This window comes from Lycium barbarum, chromosome 8 (genome assembly GCF_019175385.1).
Source record: "Lycium barbarum isolate Lr01 chromosome 8, ASM1917538v2, whole genome shotgun sequence".
In the NCBI taxonomy this organism is placed as follows: Eukaryota; Viridiplantae; Streptophyta; class Magnoliopsida; order Solanales; family Solanaceae; genus Lycium; species Lycium barbarum.
Genome location: NC_083344.1, coordinates 103,238,266 through 103,250,865, shown reverse-complemented (window position 1 = coordinate 103,250,865; position 12,600 = coordinate 103,238,266). Strand labels below are relative to the sequence as shown.

Sequence of the window (12,600 nt, the reverse complement as noted above, 5' to 3'; positions counted from 1 at the left end):
AATGGAATATTCTTCCCAAAATGGAATGTGCTTTTTGTGTGGATACGATGGAATTTTGCCAAGTGGAAATACACTATTGGCTTTCACTTTTTTTTACTTGATAAAAATACCACTCCTAATTAAAAAGTAAAGAAAACACGCAGTTGGTCGATACTTATTTATTACACTATTTAACTCGAAAATTAACTAAATAGATAAAACGTATTTTTTTGGAAATTTTCTTTCTTTTTGTTGCAAATTAACACAAAACTTGTACTCTAAAGATGAGACTCTTTTTTGCGGTTTTCAAATTCTCTAATAAAATTTACTAAACAAAAATTAAGGTCAAAACATCAAGATTAAGCTTAAAAGAAATACTTAATGCTAATAATCATGTAAGAACTCAGAGAGGGTAAAACATTACGTGTCTACATTTACGGTGATTACGAATAAGACGTCTCCCATTCATTTGGGCACAATTGTTCGGATTCGTGATCCTTATTTTCTTTGAGCAAAACTAAGAATGTTTTTGTTCATTCAGACATAAATGAGAATATTTAGAAGGTGCAAGTTTTGATTCATTTCATTCCTTGAACATACACATGTGTTTAAAACTTTGCATATATAACAGTTTACAAGAAATGAATAAAAATACATTGCAAGAGAATTGCGGCCGTGCTGACATCTATTGGGTCTGGCCAGTTCTTGATTCTGGTTCCTTCTATTTTTTCTGGGGCTGTCATGCTAGTCCCCAGTCCTTTTCTTCATCCCGGAGCCAGTTTGGGTTATCTCCGGTATCTTCTACGGACTTGATGCCTTTGGGCACATTGCCCTTTTTTTCAATCGTTCTGCGGTTATCTTCAGGCGCTTTCCGCTGCTTTTATACGACAGTCCTAGTTCCACGGCCCTTCCTTTACACCATTAGAGTAGTTTTCCTAGTGCTTGAGTGTGAGGACTCGGGCACTGAAACTTGACCTTCAAATTTCTTTCCTCCAGTACCAGGCGGTTGCACGTGAATGTGCTCCGCTCTTCCAGAGTGTTGATAGACATTACTATTCTTCATGTCAGTTATTTTCTGGCGACTCGACTTGAATCGTTCCTGCCTCCAGTCAGTCCGTGGTCGTGATGGGTATAGTTCAAACCGGTGTTTGGAAAGCCTCTAGTCAAAGTTCAGTTGAACTTGACTCCGAGCTAGAAGATGTCGGTATATTTAGTTGATCATTTTCTACGCGAATCTTTGACATATACCGATTGTGAACATCTTCCCACGTTGTTGCTTAGAACTCTAGCAAGTTTTATTTGAGTTTACGTGAGGCATTCGAACTCAGAGGGTTGAGCCCCCCCTCCCCCCTAGTGAAAGCTGCAGTAGCCCATTCGTCCGGAATCATTGGCAACAACATCTGCTCCTTCTGGAACCGGGTGATGAAGTCTCGGAGCCGTTCGACTCCCCTTGCGAAATGCGGAAGATGTTTGCCTTTTGCGTTCGCACCTTCAGGGCCCCAGCATGTGCTTTAATAAACATATCTGTGTGCATAGCAAATGAACCTATAGAGTGTTCGGGTAAAAGAGAATACCAAGTTAAGGCTCCTTTAGCCAATGTCTCGCCGAACTTCTTGATTAAGACCGATTTGATCTTATTCGGTTTCAAGTCATTTACCTTGACCGCTATGGTATATGCCATTATGTGCTCCTGCAGATCTGTCTTCCCATCATACTTGGGGATGTTCGACATATCAAATCTCTTCGGGATCAACTCGGGGATAGCTTGTGTTTTGTAAGCTAACTGAATATACTTTTTCGCATTGGGACCATCAAGGACCGATGGAGCCCCCTGGATTTGAGATATACGGGCATGAAGCTCATTCGCATTCTTTTCCACTTCATTAGCGCCTTTTTTCATCTTAACAGTGATGTCCTTCATAAACTGCAAGACTTGTGCCCGGAAGGAATCATGTGGTACTGAATGGCTCCTGGATGTGTTTTCATTCCTAATAGTTCTACCCTCCATTCGGTCTCTACTGGGTGTATTATTTATGATAATTGGTGTCGGAGGTATCCTTCTGGCTCCGGCGTTAAGGTTTCCAGAAAGTGCTGATATATTTTGCTTCATGAATTCCATCTCCTCCATCATTCACCACTGCTGCTCCTTCACGATCTGCTTCTTCGGGGGTTTTGTTAGTAGGAGTTGCTTTCTCTGTAACTCGTTGATTTAGATCGTGTTACAAGATGTGCGTCCAATAAACAGTATATGAGGGACCTGGTCGTATACCTGTTCCCTTAAGTAATACAGTACGAGAATCAACAGTAGATTTTTACGTGGAAAACTCCTTGCTCAAGAGATTAAAAACCACGACCTACCCCTGTAGGATTTCAACTCCACTACCCGAGCAACTCAGGTTACAACTCTATCGTAAGCTATGAATTAACTCCCATAATAATCTCTCACCCTTACAATAACGCTTATGCAACCCTCACCCTTGACTACCGCTATCCTAGCACACTAATACACCTAGACTTTCCACAGCTTAGTGTACCACTCAAAGGCACCCTTTGATAATTCACCACACTGACTAACTCTAGCCACACACTAATATAACTAAGCTAACTTTAGCCTAGTGTACCAATCAAGAGCTTATGGAAGCAACCTTGAGAATTTTGGACACCTACAAATAACTTCTTTTCACGGAAGAGTAGGTTTATAGTTTAAGCACAAAAGAACAAAGACTCAACAATCTAAGAACCTAAAACATCTTCAGTTCTGGACCTGGTCCTTCGGGTTACTGTGGCTCTGTTCTTGAGGAACACCTTGAAAGGTGGAGACTTGCACTTTAGATGGAGCAGTTTTCGGATTATGCAAGAATGAGTTTTCTCTTGGAAGATGATGTCTTTATATGCACACACACACACACACACACACACACACACACACACACACACACACACAGAGAGTAGAGATGACCACTCATGAAATCTGGACCGTTAATCAGTCGGCCTTGATGAGGTACTGTTGTACAACTGCATTATACTTTTCAGCCACTCACTTTGCAACTGTGGATTTAGACTTTCAGCTTCAGTGACCAGAACCTTTATCTGGAGGAACTTGGTTCCTCATTTGTTCTTCGAACACGTTGTAAGTACTGGATACACTGTCAGTAGCTCTACAACTGCATTGTTGGCTGAGCAGGCTGGAGACCTGATCCCACCTGGTCCTTCTGAATCGACATATCTGGTTTCTCATAAATGAGCAATTCTTGCAGGCATCTGATCCTTTAAGAGCATGTTAGACATGCAGCATATGAAATATCATAAGGTTAACTAAGTTCAGACAGATAAACCTTATTATATCTGGTTCCTTAGGGTTTTTCATGTCATCAAAACATATTATTTCTTATCAATTTCCCTCTTTTTGATGATGAAAAAGTGACATCTTTTGTATTCCCCCTAAGGACCAGATCCCTTACCCAGATACCTCATTTGTTCCCCCTGAGACTCAGACCTTGAGATACATAGTAGTATTCTGGTTCTTTGAGTAAGGTTTGTCAAATCATCAAAACATGTCATGACATATCAGACCGCTTCCTGGTGCAGTTGCTCCATATGTGCGTTGGGCCAACACTTCACCAGCCGCAGGGTTATCAAGAGGCAAACCATCCAGATCCAATTGCTCATTATTACTGTTGTTTCTGGTAGTGAGATGAATTTGATCATCAGTAGCGTTTGTCAAATCTGCAGCAATTGAATCTAACAACAAGATCTAAAGAGAATTAGTGTAATTAATAGGATCACAATGATACCACAATTGTTCTGGCCCCACGGTTGGCGCCAAACAATTTACACATAAAATCAGTATAGTTGAATTTGTGTACGTGGTCAAGAACACGTGAATCAATACGACTAAAATTATGAGATAATATGTAAAATCAAGCAAGATAATTATAAAGAAAGCTAAAGGAATTCAAAGTAATAGCCTAAGCCTTGACGAAATGATAAGCTACAGCATCCGGGCAAGCTATACATCAAAGCCTTCTCAAGAACAATCAAGACCAAGAATAAAGAAATTGCTTTAAGAATATTTGTTTTCTATTAAATTTCAAATGCCCCTTACAATGAAATGAGAAGCTCTATTTATACTTGAGCTATGGGGTACAAGTTCCATGCATCGTGCCCTATTTACTACCAATATCAATGCTATGACAATGAATGTTAATAAAGGGTATTAATGTACATTTAAGACTGGAGGAAGACTTGGGATTTCTTGTAACGGAAGTGCATTGAATGACGTTTGACCGCTGAGTTGGCATGCTTCACCGGGCCTTTTACAGTTTCTGTTTCCAATAGTGGTTACCAAAGTACTTCTCCGGAGCGTCGTATGCTTTCCGGAGCCCCACGCTTGCTGACTCAAATCTGACCTGTCACCATCGCCACGTGTCACCTTTTGATACGTCCACTTATTGTCTATCGATTTTTCCATATATACAAAATTATCTTGGAAAGAGCTCTTTAATCTTTGGTAATCTTAGATGTTAAAAAATTGTATGTCATGCTATACATATAAATTAGGATATATTAACTAGCTAAATGCCACATAAAAATTACTCCCTCCATCTCAATTTAAATGTTTTACTTTTCACTTTGATTTGTCCCAAAAAGAATGTCTCTTTCTATATTTTGTAAGTTGACAATTAAAACATTCGACATGCCAAGTTTAAAATCATAAGATTCAAATGATATTTTTATACATTACAAATATCTATAATTTAGGATCATAAGATTCAAAAGTCTATTTTTACTGTTACTGAATTTTAATATTTTGAACTCATATATCCCCGGTGTAATACTTTTCCACCTTAAGAAGTTCCAACAGAATGATTTGCTATAAACAAATCACCAGTAGGAATCAAATTTTGGGCTTTTCCAATCGTTCTTCAAACTTTCTGTACCTTTACAATCTTCCTTCCTTCAATATTTCACTAAGTAGCACGTTTATAATGACCCGTTTGGTCGTTATAGTCCTTTTGGCACTTTCGCCACTTCCGAGCATTTATTGACTCATTTTGACCTGAGGTTGACTTTTAGGCAAACGGACCTTTTCCGGAGTTTCGTCAACTCCGATAGGTCCGGATGATTGTTTAGAACTTGTATGTATGATTGGTTCGGTTCCCAATGCATTTTGGTGCATTTCGGGACCTTGGATGGGAAATAGGAAGTAGGCACCGGTGGCTGACCGAGTCAACGAGACCTTCGTTGAAAATTTTGAGACCACGAGTGCGTTTGTGGCGTATTTTTGTATGGGTTTAGGCGGTCGGATTATGAGCAGATGGCCTTGGGAATAACCCCAAAATTTGATGGAAGACTTAGAGAATTTGGGGATTTCTGGTGTCTGGTGCCCGCAACGGCGGCACCAGAGCCACCCCAGCGGTACGGCTGTGGTGGTGTAGTGACCGCTGGGGCGGTCATGAGTAAAATGGGCCTCACCGCTGCAACGGTGTCCCAGATGCCGCAGCGGCACCGCTGTAGGGGCACTCCCTTCACCGTGGCGGTCACGGGCAGGGAATTTTATTAAATGTGTCTTAAAATAAGACTTAGACCCTCATTATGTCATAACTCGATATTGGAGCTTGGGAAAGCTGTTCTTGGGGATAAATTGAGGAATTTCTTGGAGGTAAACCTTTGTCTAATCACTCACTTCTCTTTAATCATTATTATCTTAGAATCATCCCTTCCCTTTTCAATCCCTTAGAAGTAGAAGTTGAAGAAGGGTTTTGGGAGACTTCTCCCTAGGGTTAAAATTGATGATGTTGATATTAAAATGTGATGAATCTAAGCTTACTAACCCCATATCTTCCACTTTTAACGTTGAATTTCAGATTTGAGGAATTAGGGTTCATACCCAATTTGGGGTTTTACTGGAAATCAGATTTAGGGATAATTCTTGAGCTAAATCAACAATTAATGATTGGGTTATGATTACCTAGGATTCAATTTGGTATTTTACCCGTGAATTTCCCGTTTCGCCTTTGTGGGCCAGTTTCCCTAATTTCTAGGGTTTAAAATGGACCTAATTGATATCATAGCAATATTAGTATCATTATTCATGATTTCTAATTTAGAATTCAATTATGCTTGGACTACTTTGGTTCTGAGCTTCAGAGGAAGGGCAAGGCGATAGAGTGACTTATTGATGTTGCAGTTCGGCGGTCCAGGTAGGTTATGGTTTACCTTTGGTGAGACTTAGTATAGTGAATCACATATTTAGATTATGATTTCGGAGATATCATGTGAACCTTCGGGTGTGAAGTTGGGATGGATATCGCCTTAGGTTGGGCCCTGATGTGTGTTGGGACTAGCCGCCCCTTTATATGTGTCTGATTGTTTAATTGTGTTGGCTTAATGCCATGTGTAGTTGGTAGATAGCGAATGTCGCTTGTTTCCCTGATTGGGATAGGATTGACATACTCGTTGTTGGTAGTTGTACTATGATACATTATTGGCATACCCATTGTTGGTACTTGAATTATTGATATATGTTGGCATACCCATTGTTGGTATTGTGATGTGATATATTATTGGCGTACCCCGTTGAGGTACTTGTGATATTGAGCTTACTTGATGATTGACATATGCATTGCACGCATTCTCTCATATTATCATGCATGGCCGATATCCGGTGATGATTCGGTATCGTTGATCGAGCGAAACTGATATTTGATAAACTTCTTTTACTTGGGTGATTGTGAAAAAGGCCGATGTCCGAAGATCCATTCCGGAATTGTTGTTTATATTAAACTGATGCTTGATAAACTCTTTTACTTGAGTGATTGTGAGGAGGCCGATGTCCGAGGTTCAATTCCAGAATCATTGATTTATGAAACTAATATTTGACAACTCTTTGAGTGATTGTGAGGAGGTCAATTTCCGATAGTTATCTTCGGGCATCGTTGTGCATGGCCAATTCCGATGTTATCCCAGATTCGATTGTAGTGTATGGGCTCCGCGGGTCGCCAAGAGTGGTGCCGGTGAGACTCCCCCTGTGAGTAATTAGCCAGGGTCCCGTCTGTCTGTTTGGCAAAGATCCGGGACGGGTGGCACTCAGACTTCGCGAGTCACACTGGGTTGTGCTGCCGAGACGTCGATATTTCCGTCTGGAGTACATGTGTATATCTCATTTGCATAGCATGGCATGACGTCACATTCATACCATTATTGCATCGCATTGCATTATGACTTGAGTGAGATGTCGTGATGACTATATTGTGGTGGATTGTGTAGTTGATTTTATTGTGTTGATTGTTCCAGGATTTGATATACTCAGACTTATTATATTGGGGTTAGATACTTACATAGGTGTTGATGGATACTCGGTTACGATTATATTGCTTCATGCGTGATTGTTCTACTTGTTTATCTGCATTATTTTCTGAATTGTGTTAACTATGCTTAGTCGGCCTATGATGCATACCAGTACTGTTGTTTGTACTGACCTGCACTTGCTGCATTCTTTTATGAATGCAGAGTATCGGGCCAGATCTACTTCTCTGACCCGTGGCTGATTGACTCCTCAGCTTCTACTTGAGTTTTCCAAGGTGAGCATGGCGTCCGCTGACCTCGAAGACTCTTCTATTGTTTCTGTCTTACTTTCTTTCAAGACATGATTTGAGACATTTTATGTATTATTATCCAGACCAGAGTTATTTGGATTTAGATACTCTTGTATGACCAGACCAGATACTGGGATGGATTCATTTACTTCGGCACTTATCTATATTATACTATATTGTGAGACTTACGTCATTTACTTCTTTCACTATTTATTATATTTATTGATTGTGAACGTTGAGTTAATGATTCGCCTACCGAGGTGGGAATGGTAGGTGCCCGCATGACCTAGGCTAAAATGGGTCGTGACAACCAGAGGAGGATGGAGCATTATCATTTGGGGTTCAATTGAACCCCAAACTTTCGATGTGGTGTACAAATTTATATGTAAAAATTTACTAAATTTACAATAAATAGTAGATATGAACCCATAACTCTAGAAATATAATGGTTCAATGCTAAAAAATTTAAAAGGTTGAACCCCAAGAGTTTAAATCCTAGATCCGCCTCTGGTGACAACGTTTTAATTATTTCTCAAAATGGAAAAACACAGAGTTAATCATCCATTAGCTGCATTTCAAGATTCTTTTCTCATCTTGATCCTCTGTTCCAAGACATATATAAAATATCAGAACAGCGGAAGAGGGAGCTATCAACAATCAATTATCTATAATCTTGATCAATTTCTTAATAACCTTATAATCCCAAATTCATTGAATTCAACATGTCTTCTTCAGCTGAATCAAAAATGACAATTGCCAAGAATTATAAACAAGGACTTTGTCCTCGAATGTTACTTGCCTTACATTATCAACGAGGCAAAGTGTGGATTATGAGAATATGCATGACTAAAGTTCAGTGTGGACGCCAGTGAATCTTGATCATCTGGCCACTTTTGACGTTAGCAATGGATTCAGAGATGAAGGAAAAGATTGTGAAGGACCTTGATAGGTTTGTGAAGAAGAAAGAGTATTATCGGAAAGTTGGGAAAGCATGGGAAAGAGGATATTTGTTTTATGGTCCACCGGGACTGGAAACTCGAGTTTGATTGCAGCCATGGCGAATTACTTGAACTTTGATGTATATGATTTGGAGTTGACAGTGGTGAAGAAGAACACGTACCCAAGGCAGTTGTTTGTTGCAATCGCCAATAAGTTCATTTTAGTGGTGGAGGATTTGATGCTACCATTGATTTGCAAGAAACGTTGTCTAGTGGTGTAGTTGCTCCTTCTAATGTCTCTCATGAGGAAGAAAGCAAGGTCAGTGTCTTAATCTTTTTCAAATATTTTACAGTTTCTAACTCAGGATAACAAAAACAAATTATTCGATTTGAGCTAAATTCACACTGTTCGAACCACTAATATATCTTTTCCTTGAACTCAGTCCCACATAGTCCATCATGGAAGATTGACAAGCCTCTCAAACCTAGTACCACATGGCTCGTCACTAAGATTGACCGGCCAACCCATCACCAAGATTGATAGTCTTTATCTTCCGATCTCTTAAATGTAATTCACGTTGTCCGAGTATTTTTCTCACCAAAATTCACCATCAAGCTAACAGGCTTCCTCTTATATTCTCTCCACATCATCCAAGTATCCTAAACCAACTCACTCCATTCCATTCGCCATCTCCATACTCGTCACGTCTGATTGAACTATCCACTCTGATACCAATATTTTGGGTCTCGTTCCAGTCCATGGACAGTGGCGGAGCTAGGATTTTCACCTAGGGGGTTCAAAAATATGAAGAAGTAAATACACGAAGAAGCCAAGGGGGTTCAACATCTACTATATATACTTAAAAAAATAATTTTAATTTTGTCTACCTAACTCCGTCCCTGGAGCCTACCTAACTCCGCCTCTGTCCATGGACACTTACATGGTGCAATATCGCTTTTACCAAGCTCTCATGTAAAAGATCTTACACTATTTATTCCTCCATTTTATCTGTAGCTTCGTTTTCCCTCAACAACTAATATGAGACTTTGTCAGCACCTAAGCGAGAATGCATGCTAAATGACCATATATTTTGTTCACCCTTTCTTTTACTATTACAGGTGACATTGTCCAGTTTGCTGAACTTAACTGATGGATTATGGTAGAGTTGTGCGAGGAAAGAATTATAATATTCACAACAAATCACGTCGAAAACCTCGACCCTGCATTGTTGCGGCCAGGGCGAATGGACGTGCACATTCACATTGCATATTGTACTCCTAGTGGCTTTAGGCTTCCTGCTGCAAATTACCTTAGTATTAGAGTACATGAACTTTTTGAAGAAATTAAGAATTTAATTGGAACTACAACAGCAGTGACGCCGACTGAGGTGGCAGAACAGCTGATGAAGGAAGATGAAGTTGATATTGCACTAGGCTTGATTGAGTTTCTTCATGTAAAGAAGAAAGAACATGAAGAGGCCGACAAAAAGTTTGAAAATTTGCTCTTTGAATTGGTGTAAATATAGAGCTTTTGAACGATATAGTGCTTTTCAAATTGTATATAATTGCTCGATAATGTAATTGTTTCATAGTCTATTTAGGATAGTGTCTTAATAATTAGCTTAGTACGTATGATATATTTGGAACCCTTTTACCTAGTAGGTTTAGGTCTACACCTTGGAAATTATTGATTTACGAAGTTATGAAAAATAAACTCCAGAGACCTCTCCCAAACCAATTTGGTTTTGGTTCAAATATGTTCCATGTTTTTTAACTGCAATTTCCTATCATTATAATAAATATACCAGCTAAGTAGAACACGGAAAAATAAAACAAGTTCATTGCAACAACAAATTAATCTGTAATTAGGTCAAATTAATACGTACAAGCCCCACAAATTAACTTCATAAACATGTCTTCCTCGTCAGAATCAAACATGGCCATAGCCAAGACCATAATAGCCACTATTGGCTCTGTTGCTGCAACAGCCATGGTGGTCCGTTCAATAGCCAGTGAAATTCTCCCACCGGAATTCCAAGATTATATCGCCATCAGCGTAAGGAATATTTTCAACAAATTCTCAAATCAGCTAACTATGATGATTGACGAATATGATGGACTAGAGGTTAACGAAGTCTATGAAGCTGCCCAAATTTACTTAGGCTCCAAAATCTCCCCAACAAACACTCATCGCTTAAAAGTCAGCAAACCGCTCAAGGAGAAAAAATTCAACGTCAGCATGGAAAGCAATGAAGAAGTTGTTGACTTCCACAACGGTCAAAAGTACACGTGGACTTGGGTTTGTCAACAGGTAGGATCAAGAAGATCTATATATAATCCACGTGACATGAATTCCACCATGAGGTCCGAGGTTAGATCATTCGAGCTCACGTTTCATCGTAAAAACAAGGATATTGTCCTGGACTCTTACTTGCCCCACGTTATCAACGAGGCGAAATTGCTAAAACACGAAAACAGGACACTCAAGATACACACTGTGGATCATGAGATGATGCATGATCTAAGTGAAATATGGATGCCTGTGAATCTTGATCATCCTGCAAAATTCGAGACATTAGCAATGGACTTAGAGCAAAAAAAAAAAAAGATTTTGAAGGATCTAGACAGATTTGTTGAGAGGAAAGAGTATTATAGGAAAGTAGGAAAAGCATGGAAAAGAGGCTATTTATTGTATGGTCCTCCAGGAACTGGGAAATCAAGTTTAATTGCAGCTATGGCTAATTACTTGAACTTTGATATATATGATTTGGAGTTAACAGAGATTACAAAGAATTCGGATTTGAGGCGGGTGCTGTTGGCTACTGCTAATAATTCCATTTTGGTGGTGGAGGACATTGATTGTACCATAGATTTGCATGATAAATTGGGCAACAGAGAGGCTGATGATGATTCTCCTTCAAAAGATAAGGGAGGAAACAAGGTTAATATCTCTCTTTCGTCCGAACCCCTTTCACCGTGAAAATTCCACCCTATATATACATATATAATCAAAAATATTTTTTATGTATATAGTAGATTTTGAATCCCTTTGGTTTGTTTGTGTGTTTTATTATGAATATCCTTGGTGAAAATTGTGGTTCGGCCACTAGTTGACAAGACAATTACTAATATCTTAATATTGTTACAGATAACATTGTATGGATTACTGAATTTCATTGATGGTTTATGGTCAAGCTGTGGAGATCAAAGAATTATAATTTTCACAACAAATCACATAGAAAAGCTCGACCCTGCATTGTTGCGACCAGGTCGCATGGACATGCACATTCATATGGCATATTGTACTCCTAGTGGCTTCAAGCTTCTTGCTGCTAACTACCTTGGTGGTATTACACAACATAAACTGTTTGAAGAAATTGAGGAATTGATCGGAAGGACAGCGGTGACACCGGCTGAGGTGGCGGAGCAGCTAATCAAGGAAGATGAAGTTGAGGTTTCACTTAAAGGTTTGATTGATTTTCTTAACACAAAGAAGGAAGAACAAGAAGAGACAACGACTAAGGAGGATGACAAAATAAAGGAGGAAAAAGGTTGAAAGGATATCGACAATGGCAGAGGCAAAAATTTCATCAAGAGGCTTCATCATCTACAATAAATACAATGCGAATTTTTAGCGGAATCCCCTTCCACCCTTCTAGCTTCGCCAGTGGTTATGGACACCTTTTAATTAGTACAAATAGGGTATAGAAGTTTTCACTTTTCAGATATTTATTTTTTAAAATTTATATATTTTCTATAATTTCATTAAGTCTAGTATGCTTGTCAAAGAAAGCATATATTTCTGTCCTGGATAAGTTTTAATCAAAGTTAACATATTCTTTGCATCTCAGATTGATAAGTTTTGATTTGATCGCTTGTTTATCTCCTCTTGGAGTTCATTGAGGAAACAAAAGATGCATAACTAGGTAGAACAACAACTAACTCCAATGTGGGTTTTTCTAGTTGTATTTGCTTCTCCATCGTCGTTCAATGAGAATGTATGAGAGGCTCATCAAAGAATGGATAGAGGCTCGTGGGATATATTGATGTGTGAGGGTAGGGATTGCTATATATCTGAGAGGGAA

At 39.1% G+C, this 12,600-nt stretch overlaps 1 protein-coding gene and 1 pseudogene across 1 annotated transcript; both read left to right on the top strand.

Moving 5' to 3' along the window:
- Positions 1-5,296: 5,296 nt before the first annotated feature.
- LOC132608055 (protein HYPER-SENSITIVITY-RELATED 4-like) lies at positions 5,297-10,035 on the top strand (annotated as a pseudogene).
- A 392-nt stretch (positions 10,036-10,427) lies between these two features.
- On the top strand, positions 10,428-12,071 carry LOC132608054 (protein HYPER-SENSITIVITY-RELATED 4-like). Its single transcript, XM_060322131.1, has 2 exons — positions 10,428-11,456; positions 11,664-12,071. Exons 1-2 carry the CDS (start codon positions 10,428-10,430, stop codon positions 12,069-12,071), a joined length of 1,437 nt encoding a protein of 478 aa, XP_060178114.1.
- The last annotated feature ends 529 nt before the right edge of the window (positions 12,072-12,600 follow it).